At 40.0% G+C, this 18136-nt stretch overlaps 2 protein-coding genes across 2 annotated transcripts in view; one reads left to right on the forward strand and one right to left on the reverse strand.

The window, feature by feature from the left end:
- The window catches only part of RGL1 (ral guanine nucleotide dissociation stimulator like 1), a 229393-nt gene that overhangs the window by 204634 nt on the left and 6623 nt on the right, over positions 1 to 18136 (reverse strand). The gene's annotated exons all lie outside the window — the stretch shown is intronic.
- APOBEC4 (apolipoprotein B mRNA editing enzyme catalytic polypeptide like 4) lies at positions 14435 to 15547 on the forward strand (the record flags this gene model as incomplete). Its single annotated transcript, XM_080648046.1, has 1 exon — positions 14435 to 15547. Exon 1 carries the CDS (start codon positions 14441 to 14443, stop codon positions 15545 to 15547), a length of 1107 nt encoding a protein of 368 aa, XP_080504172.1. The 5' UTR covers positions 14435 to 14440.

Raw genomic sequence — 18136 nt, forward strand, 5'->3', positions numbered from 1 at the left:
GTCCCTGCCTTTACAGGGCCCACTGTTTAGTGACACAGAAATAATATTTTTTAACGTCGCCAGTAAGTCAACAGACAATATCACCTCAAATCCCTTTTGGAAGTAAGCCTGATATAAACCAATGAAAATTAAATTCACCAATCATGATATCATGGCAGGAAAATTAGGATAAATGCTCCATTCAATAACGACAAGAGTTCTCTGAACAGTTTTTACCAAACTCAGTTTTCTTAGGAGGTCTCAAAGTAAAAGGGTGTATGGACTACCTACCACAATCCCACACAGATGGTTGTATTTGGTATACAGGGAGATGGCTACTCACGAATTAAGCAAATAAAAGTAAATCGAAGTATTCTCAACTGTAAATTCCTCCTTTTGACAAAATTAGTAATTCAGTGTTTAACCTTGATTAATACTATATATTCTCAACATGTAATAGAAAAGCTTTCAAATTCACATACTCAGTAAGCTTAGTATTCTTTCAAATGAAGTGGAACGTTAGAAGCTTTTTGTTAAGATCATCTGGGCATCTTAGAAATCTGAATCCTGAGTTGGACCCATTCCCACATTGTTATAAACCACACTACAAACTCTCAAATCAGGGATAGAGTCCTTTGTGGAAAGATGAATCCAGAAAATAAACTGAAACCAGACTTCAGTTTGGCAACTTAAGTTCAGAAGACAGAGACTTGGAAACAGAAGAAAAAGAATAGAAATTGACATAATTCAGGTAGGTTGGAATTCAAAGTATGCTGGGACCTTGGCAACATAGACCAGCTGGAGCAAGACGAAGCCAAGATGAGGCCAGGCCCAGTCCAGGGAAACGCATACTAGCTCCAGAGGTCTGTCTGCCAGGTGTATGCTTGCAAACCCAATGCACCATGTCCAAAGACACAGCAAGCTCATACTTGGTTCAGGCAGACATTGGGAACAGGAGAGTAGGGCAGGGCCATGAAGCTACAGACTCACTGTCATGGCAAGACTTGTATTTTCAGCAATACTGTAATCTAAGTACACAGAAAAACCTAGAATTGGGGGGTAAAATATAACAAAGATTCAAAAATACAGCTGATTCACAGGGAAGTAAGGGAAATTCTAAAACCAAACCAGAGAAGAATATAAACACAGATATGTTACACTGACACTGACATTTAGGCTGTGTTGATACTGGTAAACAAGAAGCTGGGGATTGTATAGCCCTGCGGAAATAGATGACGAAGCCTTGGGTTTGCTCAATGTGACATGGAACAAGTCCCTTCCAGCCCCCATAAGCCCTCACATGGTTAGTCTCTCAGTAAAACGAGATGACAAGGAAGCTGTCTATCTCAACATAGATGTTTGGGGGAGCACTCCCCAAGCATAAGATTCACATTTACATTACCTAATTGAAGAGAGAGGAACTTCCAAACTCATTTTATAAGGCCAGCATTATCTTAATACCAAAGTCAGACCAGGACACTACAAGAAAAGAAAATTACAGGCCAGTATCCCTGATAAACATAGATGTGACATTCTCAACAAAATACTAACAAACCTGAATTCCAGAGCACATTAAAAAGGTCTGACAACATGATCAAGTGGGATTTATCCCTGGGATGTTAAGATGGTTCAATATACACTGATCAATAAATGTGATACACAATATTAACAGAATGCAGGATAAAAATCATACGATCATTTCAATAGATGCAGAAAAAGTATTTGACAACATTCAACATCCCTTTCATGATAAAACTCTCAACAAATTAGGTAGAGAAGGAATGCACCTCAACATAATAAAGGCCGTATATGATAAGCCCTCAGCTAATATCACACTCAACAGTGAAGAGTTAAAGGCCTTTCCTCTAAGATCAGAAACAAAACCAGCACGCCCACCCTCACCACTTCCATTCAGCATAGTACTGGAAGTCCTAGACACAGCAATTAGGAAAGAAAAATAAATAGAAGATTTCCAAATTGGAAATGAAGAAGTAAAATTACCTCTGTTTGCAGATGACACAATCTTATATGCAAAAGACCTAAAGACTCTACACCAAAACCTGTTAGAACTAATAAATAAATTCAGTAAAATTGCAAGTATAAAATCAACATACATGCCCTGGCTGGTTTGGCTCAGTAGCTAGAGCATCAGCCTGCCGACGGAAAGGTCCCGGGTTCAATTATGGTCAAGGACGCATACCTCGGTTGCAGGCTCTTCCCAGGCCCTGGCCCTGGTCAGGGTGCATGCAGAAGGCAACCAATCATTGTGTTTCTTTCACATCAATATTTCTCCCTGTCTTTCCCTCTCTTCCACTCTCTCTAAAAATCAATGGAAAAATATCCTCGGGTGAGGATTAAAAAATAATAATAATAAAAAAATAAAAATATATTTAAAAAACAAACATACAAGTCATTTGCATTTCTATACACTAACCACGAGCTATCTGAAGAAATTAAGAAAGCAATCCCATTTACAATAGCATCAAAAACAATGAAGTATTTAGGAATAAATTTTAACCAAGGAATTTAAAAACCCGTACACTGAAAACCGTAAGACACTGAAGCAAGAAATTGAAGAAAACACAAATAAGTGGCAAGATATCCCATGTTGTTAGATTGGAAGAATTAATTGTTAAAATGTCTATACTACTCAAAGTGATCTATAAATTCAATGCAATCCCTATCAAAATTCCAATGGCATTTTTCATAGAAATAGAAAATACTATCCTAAAATTTGTATGGAACCAAAAAAGATCCTGAATATCCAAAGCCATCCATGAAAGAAGAACGAAGCTGGAGATATCACCCTTCCTGATTTCAAGCTATATTACAAAGCTGTAGTAATCAGAAGAGTATGGTACTGGCACATAGAGCAATGGAACAGAATAGAAAGCTCAGAAATAAGCCTATGCATATGCAGTCAACTAATCTTTGACAAGGACACCAGGAATACACAGCAGGGAAGGATAGTCTCTTCAATAAATAGTATCAGAAAACTGAATATTCAGATCCCATGAACCTGGACCCCTATTTTTCATAACTCATAAAAGTTAAGCCAAATGGATTAAAGGCTTCACTATAAAACCTGAAAACACATAGGAAAAGCTCCTTGACATTGGTCTTAGCAATAATTTTGGGGGGAAGAATACCAAAAGCACAGGCAACAAATGCTATCTATCTATCTATCTATTGCATATACACATATATATAATGGATACTACTCATCCATAAAAAACAACATGATGAAACTGCAGGGCATTATGCCAAGTGAAATAAGCCAGACAGAGAATAAATAAATATTGCAAGGTATTATTTATATGGAATATATATTTTTAAGCTGATTTCATAGAAACAAAGTAAAGTGATTGTTACGAAGGGTTGGGGAAAGGGAGAAATAGGAAGATGTAGGTCAAAGGGTACAAACTTATAAATTCTACAGATCTAATGTATAGCTATTAAAAATATGGCATTGTGTATTTGTTATATATGGTATTGTGTATTTGTTATATACATGAAAGTTGCTGAGAGTAGATCTTAAGCATACTCACCACAAAAAAATAAAAAAGTTAACTATGTAAGGTGCATTAAAATACTTGTTCTTGGTAATCATACCACAATTTATATGTATATAAAACCATCACATTTTATACTTTAATTATATACAATTATAGTTGTCAATTATTCCTCAAAAATGTTGGGGGAAAACAAACAAAAAGAATCAAATTGGCTTTGTTGCTATTCTCTATTAAAATATTTTTTACTGTTAAAAAAATTATATTACCTATGTAGTTTAGGAACCCAGAGCTGAGAAATAGCTATGAAAGTGATCCACGGCTGGAAACACACTCGTAGTGCCTGTAAAAATTAAAGTCAAATTCTCTCTAGAACAGTGATTCTCAACTTTGACTTTGGAACTTTAAAAACACTAATGCCTCAGTCTCACACCTGGAGTATCTGAGTTAACTGATCTGGGGCTCAACCTGCCGCCCTAATTTTTAAAAGCTCACTAGGTAGTTCTAATGTGCAGAAAAGATTGAGAACCTTCGCTCTGGAGAGACATGCTTCTGTGCAGGCCACACAGAATCCCCACCAAGCATGACTTCAAAAACAACACTTTACAGCACCCAAAGGAATAATCCACCATCAGCAAGAGTAGGGAGGAACAACTAAAAGCAAAGTTAAACCTCCAAGAACTTTAGCTAACAGAATTATTTGTACAGATATATAACATTGAAATAATTAAAGATTTTTGGGAAAACCAAAAATATAAAAATGGAGGAAAATACAGACACAAAATAAAACTATAAAGGATAAATATATTCATTGATTTAAGGAACTCAATAAGTGGATAAAAGTGTAGATTAACTGATATGTAGAGGAAAGTAAAGAACAAGATGATTGACGCAGAGAAAATACCAGGAATACAGCACTGAGAGTTAAATAATGGTGTCTCTCAGTTGATTGAGCATCATTCTGTGCACCAAAAGGTTGCAGGTTCAATTCCCGGCCAGGGCACATGCCCAGGTTTTGTGTTTGGTCCCCTGTCGGGGTGTGTGCAGGAGGCAACCGATCAATGTTTCTCTCTCACATCAATGTTTCCCTCTCCCTCTCCTTTACTCTCTCTGTAAAATCAATAAAAACGTATTTTTTTTAATGAATACTAGGAATCACAACAGACAAATTAAAAGTCATAGGATAAATGAGAAGGGTCAACATATACCTAACTGATGTTTCAAAAGAGAGAAATGTTTCAAGAGATGGCAGTTTTCTACTTGGAGGATTTTCAGAGCTCACCATATCCTCTACTGAGTCTAAGCCCATAATATTTTCTCTCAGCTTCCACATATTCTGTCTTAATTAAAAGACAAAATTGAACTAAGCTCAACTCAGCATTGATTTCAGCACTGTTAATGACTTCATTTGAAAGAGACTGGGACAGAAGGAGCTGAAAGCATCGATAACTCAAATATGAAATTTGTTGATACGTATGGTGACCTTGAAAATTTATTGGGGATTAGTTATCCAAATGAAGAAACAGAAGTACCGCAGAATCCCATCCAGTGTTCACTCCTTCCCCATCAGATGACAAGCTTGAAAGAAACTGGTTTTTCTAAAATTGATAAATTAAATACTTCCTTTCACTGACAATACCAAGTGTTGACAAGGAAGTGAGCAACTGGAATATCTTTCCATACCTTAATGTTGCTAATGGAAACATAAAATAACAAATAACTATTGAAAACGATTTGGCAGTGTTAAGGAGGAAGAAATTTCCCTCTACCCTTCTTTCAGTTGGTCTATTGATTAAACCCACGACACAGATTAGATTAACAAGAGAAAATTACCAAATATAATTACATACTCATGTATGGGAACCTGACATACATGAGTGAGTTCAGACCCACATATATAAGAAATTCAGGGACAGAGAGGAAAAAGGAGAATATACGACATTTTGAGCTAAGGATGAGGTCAGGCGCCTTGGGGCTTCAGAGGGGAGGGAGGCTATTCACAGGACATAAGGAGAGCAGATATTCAGGAATGAGATGTGTGCCCTGCCCTATACAGAGGTCATAAGAAGTTATCTCTGGTAATAATTCTTACTATGGGAAAGGCCCCTAATTTAAATTCTTTCAGGGAGGTATAAAAAAGTTTCCTGTGATCCCGCGGGGTCTCAATCGCCTTCAGCTCAAAATAATTCAGATGCCAAAGTGACACAGCTTAGGGAGACCTGTTCTGAACCACCTGAAAGTTCCTAGAAGGTGAGATGCAATTGCTATACAACCTAGCAATTCCAGTCTTAAGTATTTGTCCAAGGGAAATGGAAGCATATGTCTACACAAAGACTTGAATATGTTCACAGGTTTCTCATAATGGCCCCGAACTAGAAGCAATACAAAAGTCCATGAACAGATGAATAGATAAATTATAGCACATCTATACAATGAAGTGTTATTCAATATTAAAAAGGAACAGACAACTGATAAATACAATCGCATGGATGAGTCTCAAAAACATTATCCTGAGAAGTAAGCAAAAAGTGCCAAAGTATACTTTATGATTCCATTTATGTGACACTTTGGAAAAAACACTGTAATCTACAGTAACAGCAAAAAGATAGCACTTCCCTAAAGCCATGTGGGAGGGTGATTCATGGGAAAGGAAGGGACACAGGGGAAATTTGGGGTTGATGGAAATGTTCTATATTTTTATTGCAATGGTGGTAACATGAGAACATACATTTGTCAAAACTCAAAAAAATGTACACTTAAAGTGGGTGTATTTTATAATATGTAAAGTATACATCATTAAAGTTGATGTTTTAATTCTTTCCTCTTGCCAAAAACATGTTCAGCTGTTTCCCCTTACATACTTATCATCTTATCATTTTTCTACATTTTCTTCTCTTTCTTGATTTTATCATTGTCTCACTTTTGACATATTATTTTTCCCATTTATCTTAAGACTAGGTCACAAACTTGAAATTATTTTCTATTTGCTCAAAAAGTAGGATGTGATGAATGGATCCTGGTATAAAGAAAAAGAGTTTTTAAGTGCTCTGGGTTCAAATCCCAGCTCTACCAATTACTGGCTATGTTATCTTGAATATTAAACACTCTTAACCTCAGTTTCCTTATCTGTAAAATGGAAATTGTAATAATACCTGGCTCTTCGGGATGTGAGGCATGTAGAATTTTTGGCACAGAGTAGGCATTGAGTAAATGTTAATCGGTTCAACAAATGATATTTTCATTTAAGTTCTTCATCATTTGTATATAAGCTAGCTAGAGGAATTAACATAAATAAAATTTAGTTAATTTAGGAAGTAAAATCACTCTCTAATAGTGACTTAAGTGGGATAGAAGAAGGACATGAAAGCAATGTCACTAAAAGCTAAGTCTGTGAACCAGGGCCCATCCATACTTGCTACCAGTGTGAGCAAGCACAGAAATTAAGAGTAACTATTTAAAAATTTTTATAGAAATAGATGACCCTGTATGATCTATCTCAGAAAATGTGATTTAGAGTTTAAATCTTGTATAGAAGAAGGTTCTAGAATAGCTCACAAATCAAGGATCTTGAGTCAAAACATAAAGCAACACACTGCTCCTTCATTGAGAAAATCCTTCTATGAAAAAAAAAAAAGAACCAGCTGAACTAAACAATATGCTTCACAAAAATAGATAACTTTTGAAATGTAATCATGAAATTGTATACACTTTATCTGTTGAACTAATTTTTAAAATGGGCTCATGTTTCCTATGTATTTTTTGTTGATTTTTTTTCCTATAAAATCATTTTCATTGAATTTTACAAAATTAGTGGTTTGGAAACTAAATTGGTCCTTCCCCACAGATCGATTGAAACCTTTTTTAGATTACTTATACCTCCGGGAATAAAGATGCTGCCTCCACCCTGCACTTTCCCTCAGCTTAAGTTAAGGAGTTACCTTTGATTCTAAACATCTGTTTTCGTTTCCCTAGGATAATGGGGGAAAACAACATGGAGAGATTCTGAAAGTCTGTGGTTTTAGCAAACTAAGGGTCATCCACCAGTGTCCTTGCTGTTAAGACTGTGCTGCCACCCTGTGGCCATTCGGCTTATGACCCAAAGCTTCAAGCTCTCCCTTTCCCCTCAACACTAACACTTAGCCCATCTTTCCCACCTAAGTCCTTAGTGAGCATCATGAAATCTACTGAATTCTCTGCAGGTCTTAATTTTGTGATTGCTCTTTTTCATCAGTTTCATCTAGTTTGTTACTGCTACATGAATGATATGACACCAAAAGCTCAGGCATCAAAACAAAAGTAGACAACTGAGAATATATATGGTAATATATACGCACAGCAAATGAAACTTAACATAGTGAAAAGGCAACCTATAGAATGGCAGGAAATATTTGCAAAACACATATCTAATAAGGGGTAAGAGCCAAGGTATATAAGGAACTCATACAACTCAATAGTAAAAACAAAACAAAAAAAACCCTGATCTTAAAAAGGGCAAAGAACTTGATTAAACACTGCTCAAAAGAAGACATACTAATGGCCTACAGCAGTGGTCGGCAAACTCATTAGTCAACAGAGCAGCAAACCGCTCTGGCCTACAGAGATATAAAAAGGTGCTCAAGTATCACTAATCATGAGGGATGCAAATCAACACCACCATGAGATATCACCTCACGTCTGCAAGAGTGGCCATTATCAAAAAGACAAAAGTATTGTTGAGACTATGGAAAAGCAGACCCTTGTATACTGTTAGTGGGGATGTAATTGGTGAAGCCATTATGGAAAACAGTATGGCGTTTTCTCAAAAAATTTAAAATAGAACTACAATATGGTTTAGCAAGCCCACTTCCAGATATTTTCCCAAAAGAACTGTAATCAGATCTCAAAGAGATATCTGCACTCCCATAGTCATTGCACCATTATTCACAACCGTCAAGATATGGAAACAACCAAAAAGACATTGACAGATGAATGGACAAAGCAAATGTGGTATATACATACAATAGAATATTACTGAGCCTGAAAAAAGGAAATCCTGCCATTTGCAACAACATGGATGAACCTGGAGAATATTATGCTAAGTGTAAAAACCAGTAACAGATACAAACTGCATGATCTCATTTATATGTGGGATTTAAAATAGTCATACTCATAGAAGCATAGAGTAGAATGGTGGTTGCCAGGAGTTGGGGGAGGGGAGAGTGGAGTGGTGTTGGTCAAAGGGTATAAAGTTTCAGTTATGCAAGATGAATACGTTCTGGAGATCTAATGTAGAGTATGATGACTACATTAACAATACTGTATTGAACACTTGAAATTTGCTAAGGGGTTAGATCTTACATGTTCACACACACACCCTAAAAAGACAACTCTATGAGGTGATGGATATGTTAGTTAGACTGGTTGTTGTGATCATTTCACTATGTGTAAATATATCAAAAGATGTAGTTGTACTCCTTAACAATATACAATTTTTATTTGGAAATTATACCTTAATAGAACTATTTTTTTAAACGGTGGCTACTTGGAGTTTGCCTATACCTAAAATCACCCTAAAATGTAATTGTTAAAGATACTAGTGGATACAGGCTCATTTTTTAGTTAGTAGTTTTGAACGGAATATCATTTATTAAGGTTAAATAAAAGGTGAACTTTGAGGATCAGCTTTTGGTTTAATATTTACAAGTTAGCTGAGTTAGGAGATACTATGAGATTGGAAGCAAGATGTGGGAACAGTAAAGGCGTGATCAGTGGCAACTGGTTGGGAAGGAGTGGGATGCAATAGAGTGAGCATGTATAAAAGAAAGCCTGAAGGAAAATGGAACGAAAAATAACTAGCTGAGGAGTTAACAAATACACTAGAGACCCTTAAAAGGCACAGAGATCTGGGCGGGGGGAGAGACAAAGGGGGGAAAAGGACACATATGTAATACCTTAGTCAATAAAAAAAGAAAGAGAAAAGGCACGGAGATCAACATGAAACAGCCCAGCTAGAAGGCGCCCTCTGGAGGAGGACTGTTGCTGTTGTGGAGACTGGAAGTCTGACTATGAGAAACAAGTAAGACTTGGTGAGGCTGCACAGGAAGCCTTCTAGGTGCTTCCACCACCTGGATGGGTCATTTTCAGAGCGCTCTATATACATAGTAGTGATCATCGCTCACTCGTTCAAGTGGCCTGAGGGAGAGAAAAGAGGGACTATCCAAGAGTGTAATCATGGCGATCCACATGTCTAGTGTCCTAGGACACGGTGTGGAGATGAAGGGGCAGGGGAAAGAACAGACAAGGACGAGTGGCTCTCCCATCAGCCGCAGAAAAAGGGCCACATCTGCGTCTTAAACTGGAGGGAACCATGCACATATCAGTAGCAAGAGCCTCCCAGGGAACATGTAGGAGGAAGGAAACTGCTAGTACCGTGGTCGACAAACTGCGGCTCTGTTGACTAATGAGTTTGCGGACCCAGTGCTAGTACCTAATAACCCAGGTTTGGGCAAAACAAAGAGCTCCCCCTTCGGGGACTGTGGGTCTGTTAGTAGAGAGTGCCCCCCTTTGGGGAAGTCTGCTTCCTCTCACAGGTGCCTCCCTCTCCTGAAGGGAAACCCCTTAAGGAGAGGCCCTGGAGCCTCCATAGGCCACAGAACCAACAAATCTTGTCCAGATACCAAGCCTGGAACCTATACTAGATCAGCACAGAGGTGCTGAGAAGCATGACCTCAGAACTTGATTCTAACAGCCAGGGGGGTGTGGGGGAGGCCAAGTTCATTTAAGCAGTCAAATGTTACACTTTTATCCAGATTGGGAATATGTGTTCATGGATATTTTCATCTTTGAAACAGGTGGTTTGAAATGCAAATAAAGTACTAAGTGTCAGAGCTGTATCCTAGCAGTAGCTACTTTGCAAACGTTACCATGGCACCAATTCAACAGTGTTCTTAGAAGCAGCCACACCTCAGCAAGTTCTTTCTAACTTGGGACAGCAAAGTTCAAGTGAACTAATAGACACAGCAGCGTGAAAGAGTCCTGAACTGATACAAAAGGTGAATCTTTACAGTACAACTGTCGTCTGAAGCTATTTGAAACAGGGCCTCGAATTTAAAGAGAGAAAGACAAGAAAATGGACCATCTCCCAGAACACCTGGAGTGTGATCCAAGCCTGGAGACAAAATGACGGTAATTATAATTGCTAGCATTTGTTTTTAGCTGCTAACAGATTGCGCACAGATTGGGAAAGGCAAACTCCATTCTCCCATTACTCCAGTGCAAACTGTGCTTTAGCAGTGCTCGCGAATCCTAGCTGGTGAAAATAAAGCAGATTGTCTCATTTATGTCCAAGTCAGGCAAGCCGTCCTCCCACGGCCGGCCGCAGTCCAGGGGCCACTCACAACTGGATGACAGAGCTGGTTATGCAGGTCTCTACTCCTCACTGCCCAGAGACCTGCGTTTCCCAAGCCAGATAAAGCAGAAGGAAAAGGACTAGGCGTGGACAGAGACAATAGGGCAGTGAAGGCCTGGGGCAGGGGGCGGGGAGGGGGGGGGCGGGCTAGAAGGGGTCAAGAGGGGGGAGGAACATATGTAATACTTTCAACAATAAAGATTTAATTTATTTTTAATATATTTTTTATTGTTGATAGTATTACAGATATCTCCCATTCCCCTCCCCCGCTTTACCCCTTTCCTCCAAGCCCCTACCCCTTACCCCCAGGTCTTCACTACCCTATTGTCCGTGTCCATGGGCTATGCATACAAGTACATAAGTTCTTTGGTTTATCTCTTCTCGTCCCCCCAACTCCATAGAAAGATTGACTTTTTTAAAAAGAAAGAAAAGGACTAGGTGATAGGGACACAGGATGCTGGGGAAACAAGTCTTAGCCAACCCACCTGTGACCAATCAAGGTTCCTGAGGTAGGCCCTGGGCTAACCAGAGCATGTCTCTGCCTGATTAGGGGAGAAGGAAAAGACAGACACCAAAAGTTAACAATACAAGACAGTCTGTGATCAGTGGCTAGTTGATATGAACCACAAATTGTGCCAGAGTTCAAAGGGGCCAGGAGTTCTTTCCTGCTCCTCTTCAGATGAGAGAGATCAAAGAACAATCCGAAATGAAGACTGAAAAAGTGAAGACCTGGCCAAGAGGGAGTCACGGTTGGTTGACACTGAAGAGTTCGCTATCAGCAAGAAGGAAACTCCAGAGCTCCCTCCATGACACAGGCAGGCCGCAGTCCTCAGACCTCCTTACAGATGGTAATGATGCGCCATCCACTGCTAAAATAGCCGTAGGAGAGGAAGAGTGCAAAGGAGGGAGTGCTGGGGTTTCCAGGCTGCCTTTATCTCGAAAGACACAAAGACCTCTGCGTCCCAAAAGGGTAATTCTGGGACCATTATATAGAGTTAACTCCACTCACCACCACCACCACCACATCCCCCCACCCCCAAAAAAAAGCAGAAAAGGGCCTCTTGGTACCGCTTCCATAATATTTTAGCCAAATCAATCTGTAAGTTTCTATGGGTGAATTGAAATTGTAATTTGAGTAGTAACCTGGATATTAGATGTGCCACCCAATGGCAGACCAGATCCAGGGCACAATGGTCAAAAGAGGTGAGACTTTGGGCTTGGTTTCAGCAAGTTTTGATATTCAGAGAGACCCAGTCCCATGGGTAAGACCGAGAGAGCAGGGATGCTGGGAGAAAACAATGCTCAGGATCAGGGTGAGATGGTGTCAGGTCCCAGGGGGTCCGCCTGTTGCCAAGGGTTAAGCAGAAAGAGTCCAGGGCCCCAAGGAAAAGCTGTGCCAGGTCTAGGAAGCCTCAGGGCAGGAATTCAGTTGCAGCAGGAAAATGCAACGCTTAGGAGGAAACTGAGGCAACCCCCCAATCCAGGTGACTAAGTTGACATGACAGAGGTTGGGAGGAGTCTGGAGTATGATGGGTGTGGTGCCCAGGGTTACTGCTGAGAGACTAGCCATTAGGATGATGGTGACATGAATAAAGTCACATTCCATCTAGAGCTGGATTGAGGCCCTAAAATATTTTCTGCCCAAGATGGGATTATACAAGGAACTCTGCAGGTTTCAGCCTGGAGATAAATACAGCAATGACTGAGGGGATCTGGGAATATAATTCTCCTCCTAGGAAGTAATGTGAGAAAGTTTGATCTAGTAATATGACTTCTAGTGATCTACATTAAAGAAAAGAGTCAGTTATATGAACGATTTATTTAAAGAAATATTCATCCAAGTGTTACTTATAATAATAATAAGAGTCATAAACCTGAATGCTATAGTTATGTAATAAGACACTGATTAGGTGTGAATATTGTGCTTTTTGAGGAATTTTAACAACATAGGAAAATGTTCATGACACAATACTAAGTGAAAAAGCAAAATACAAAACATGGTTTTCTTTATGTTGGGCATAATAAGCACACATAACAGAAAACCTGGAGGGAAGAGACCTGTCAATGGTAATGGAAATGGATACTGATACAAACTGGCAGGGGTTTCTATTTTTCCTTTATGTATCTGTATTACAAAAACTCTACAAGAAACATGGAATACTTACATGATAAAAAGTTATTTTACAGTATTTTTAAACTATATTATAATGCCTATGTTGTTGCTTTGGAATAATGATAACTGAAGAAATATTTTTAAAGGAAAAACAATTACTTAAAGATCTTAACAGTTCAGTTTTAACATCTCAGAAACTATCTGAAATATCCTAAGAACCCTATTGCTTTTAGAATAGTAAAGATTCCAAATTGCTCTAACAAGACCCACCCACTGGAAATAAAACTCTCAAATGTTGATGAATGCATATCTATGACCCAAAGAATACTCACCTGGGACTTCTACAAGAAGTCTCTAGCAACTACCAGTAAATAGATTCCATGATCATATTCCCAAAAGGATAACCACTTCCAACTTATTGTCAACTAGAGGCCTGGTGCACAAAGGGGGTTCCCTCAGCCCGGCCTGTGCCCTCTCACAGTCTGGGAGCCCTCGGGGGATGCCTAAGCCAGCAGTCAGATGTTCTTAACGCCACCACCGAGGCGGGACAGGCTCCCACTGCCGCCGCTGCACTCGCCAGCCGTGAGCCCAGCTCAGGGCTTCTGGATGAGCATCACTCCCCCTGTGGGAGCTCACTGACCACCAGGGGGCAGCTCCTGCATTGAGTGTCTGTCCCCTGGTGGTCTGTGCACGTCATAGCGACCAGTCGTTCCACCGTTTGGTCAATTTGCATATTAGCCTTTTATTATATAGGATGATTAGAAGAAATAGCTGATTTGAGATGCAAGCACACACAACACCTCTGCATGATATGCTAGACACTATCATATTTGTAAAAGAAACAAAGAACATTACAATCAAATGCAAAACCCCTGTTTATTTCTTTGGACTTCCCTAAACAAGAATCATCTAGATAACCCTAGGACTTATACTATTACTATTGAGAGCTAAGTGTTTATCAAGACCTTACTATGTGTTGGGCCCATAATAAAGCATTGTATATTTATCTATCATTCAATCCTCAAGGTAACCTTATGGGGTAGGAACTATTCTGAGCCTCATTTTACAGACAAGGAAGCTCCCTGATGTTAAATAACTTGCCAAAAATCACTTAGCTGGTAAGTGGCAGGGCCCTGATTTGCAACAAGTCTGTTTCTAGAACTTGCACCATTAACCCATTTGCTCTACTGCCCCAGAATCTATGAAACAGGTAATGTATAATGCTTTTCTCTTTTGCCTCCTCCCCCTTCTTAGGAGTCTCAATAAAGCTGAATGCTGAGCTTTCTAATCTATGGATATATATCATTATCCTTTAGACTCAAAATGCTACCATGGTTATTATACCACCTGCTTTAAAGAAAAATTTGACTCAGTAAACTAATGCGCTGGTTTTACATATATTCTCTCTTCCTTGCTTAGGATTCCAGCTAGAAGACGATAAAACTAGCAATGGAGCCATTATATGAGGAATACCTAGCAAATCGTGGAACCATAGTAAAACCTTATTACTGGCTAAGCTTCTCTCTAGATTGCTCTAATTGTCCTTACCATATTCGGACAGGCGAAGAAGCAAGAGTTTCCTACACAGAATTTTATCAGATTTTTGGATTCCCTTATGGACCAACCTATCCTCAAACAAAACACCTCACATTTTATGAACTGAAAACTTCTACTGGAAGCCTGGTGCAAAAGGGTCATGCGAGCAGTTGCACTACGAATAATACCCATCCAGAATCAATGCTGTTTGAGACGAATGGTTATTTTGACTGGGCCATATACAACAACGACGGCATCCGGCATATCATTCTGTATTCCACCCACTCCCCTTGTAATGAAGCTGACCATTGCTGCATCAGCAAGATGTACAGCTTCCTGACAACGTACCCAGATGTCACTCTTAGTATCTACTTCTCTCAGCTCTATCACACTGACCCTGATTTTCCTGCCTCGGCCTGGAACCGTGAAGCTCTCCGGAGCCTAGCTAGTCTCTGGCCGAAGGTCACTTTGAGCCCAATAAGTGGTGGGATCTGGCATTTTCTCCTCAACAACTTTGTGAGCGGTGTCTTGGGATCAACTGTTTCCCAACCCATTTTGACTGGGAGAGCACTGGCGGACAGGCACAATGCGTATGAAATCAATGCCATAACAGGAGTGAAACCTTACTTCACTGATGTTCTCCCCCAGACAAAAGAGGATCCGAATATAACAGCTCAGGCGGCTTTAGAAAGCTACCCTTTCATCAGTGCCTTTCCTGGACAGTCTCCTCAAGTGACAAGTGGACAGTCACAAGCCAATCTGACACCAGACCTCAGGGTTCCTGTCGTGTTTGTGCTGGTGCCTTTCAGAGACCTACCACCAATCCATGTGGGTCAAAGCCCATGTAAACCCAGGAATGTTGTAAGGCATTTAAATATGCCTCCGATGTCATCCCAGGAAACCAAGGATCTCAGAAGGCCTCCCAGGGCAATGCCAGTGGAGACGATGGCAATCACAGAACAGTCTGGAAGTAGCAGCAAGGCAGATGAAAAGAAGAAGAAAAAGAAAGGGAAGAAATAAAATCAACATTCCTGCAACATAAGACCAAACAACTACCGGAAGACTTAGAAGATAGCCAACAAGAATCTGGAAACTTTCTCTCTTAGGTATGATACACTATAGGCAAAACCTGAATTATTAACCAGCTTAACTATTATAAAGCTACACTATTTTAAACATAATTCAAAATGTTTCTATAAGCAACTTGTTATCTCTCCTTTATTTTGAAAATGACAGTATCCAAGTGGAGCCGTTAGTACCTCGCTAATATTTTGGTGTAAATAAGAAAATGTCATTATTCCGGTCTACCCATATCATCTTGCCACTGAAAATGCCTATGGACCAAATAGCTTCCTAAACTGGTTTCAATATTAAAATTTACTATAAAGTTGGAAAACAGCCTGAAGCTACTGACACTCAGTACTGTTTGCAAAAGCAAACCAGTGATTTTCCATTACTTGTTCGTTGTGGACAGAAGATTTTAGGCAGCCTTTTTTTTTTTTTTTTTTTTTTCTAAAGTGGTTCAAAATACTTCTGTGTGGGGAAAAAGCTCTTTTGCTAATTGATTAGCTATAGCTACAAAAATTGATTTTTGAAATGTAGCCACGTGCTGGGTTTGATCTTTCCCAGCTCAGACCTATGCCTCCTGAGTGGATGATAGAGGCAGGTGACACATGAGACTCTCCAAGGTTCCTTCCCTCACACACCATGTGATATCCAAACCCCTCTCACTGGGCTACTCCTCTACCATCCTGTTGCCCTGTCTCATCAGCAAGATTGTAAATTCCTATAGGTCAAGCGCTGTCTCTTTCACTTATTTAGTTTCCCTTTAGGATCTAGCACCATATCCAGGCAAAACATGGTTAGAAAAGCTGTGAATCCACATCTCAAAACTTTACCAATCCCTGCTCCCCAACATTTCTTCTCTATTCCAGCCAAGTGGCCACTTAACTCCCCTGCAATGGACATATTTTTTTGTTGTTGTTAGCATCCATTCCTCCTTCTTCTGACATAGCTCCCCAGTGCATAATTGGTTCTAGTTCCCTTTTTTTCTGACCACTTCTTTTTCACCAGTGCATATCTATACCTTGTCTTAAACTCCTGTTCAAAACACACTTCTAGGAGTGCTCTTTAACCCTCTGAGCATGTGCATTAAATCACATTTGCTGCCTCACTTCCCTCTTAAATGAAAAGAAAAATGTTTAAAATAGGAATGATTAAAATAAATAAAAAATTTAAAAGAAATTTCTATTGTTAACCTGAAATTTTTTATAGACTTATTGGAATACTAGTGGCCCGGTGCATGAAATTTGTGCACATTAAAAGGGAATTAATTAGAGGAAATATTTTAATATTGCTATTTGCCCTTTCTCTATAATAGAAGTGGCAGAGATGAAAGAAAATTAGTAAAATGTATATGAAAATATCCCTCCTGTCAGAGTCTGGGGTACGCCATAGGACCCAGAGTCAAGTCCCCACCCACCTGCACCTCGAAATCACGCGAGACCCAGACCAGGCCGGCCCCACCCCCATTGGGTGAGATTCAGACCCGGCCGGCCCCACCCCCATCAAGCCCCACTGGGTGGGGGGGGGGGGTGCAGCCTCAGGGCCCCCAACAAGCCCCATGGGCAGAAGGCACAGCCTCAGGTCCCCTGGCCTGGTGCAGGCGGGGGGCGCAGCCTCAGGTCCCACAGAGCATGCCGGGTGGGGGTGCAGCCTGAGGTCCCCCAGCCCGGGACAGAGGGCACAACCTGAGGTCCCTGCTGATCATTCGCTATGGGAGCCCTGCCTCTGCTGTGGGTGCAGCCATCTTGTGTTACAGGAACCCAGCCTCCACTGTTCGTGCTGCCATCTTGTGACGGTGTGAGGGTCAATTTGCATGTTGCCTCTTTATTACACTGAGTGGCCACATTATTATGATCTCTGAACACATAATAATATGGCCACTCAGTGTATATCCTATATAATAAAAGGCTAATATGCAAATTGTCCCCTCGACCAGGAGTTCGACCAGCAGGCAGGCTGGCCAACCGCCCATGTCCCCACCCATGCATGAATTCATGCAACAGGCTTCTAATTTATATATATATATATATATATATATATATATATATATATATATATATATGTGTGTGTGTGTGTGTGTGTGTGTGTGTGTGTGTACACACACACACACACACACACACACACACTGAGTGGCCAGATTATTATGTGTTCAGAGATCATAATAATCTGGTCACTCAGTGTATATAGGATAATTATTTTTTTGGATATATATTAATTGTTATTTAAAGAGATACTTTTAAAGTTTAATAGATCATAAAACCACGTTGACAATTTGGGGTGTAGAGTTAAAAAAAAGACCCCAACATGACAAATGCAGCATCTCTGATCACTATCAGAGTAGATCCAGGTGGGCAACTCTGCTAATGGCGTCAGCAAGTCTGGGAGGCCGGGGAGCGATTCTGAAGCTTCTTGCAGTGGGAGAGTCCTGCCCAAAATGTTTAACACACAAAATGAAATGCTATGCATCTGTGGACTCCTCAAAAAAAAAGTAGATCCAATTAGTTGCCAAGAAATCTATCTCCAAAGTGGTGAAGAAGACCACAA

This window comes from Plecotus auritus, assembly GCF_963455305.1.
Source record: "Plecotus auritus genome assembly, chromosome: 12".
Classification (NCBI taxonomy): domain Eukaryota; kingdom Metazoa; phylum Chordata; class Mammalia; order Chiroptera; family Vespertilionidae; genus Plecotus; species Plecotus auritus.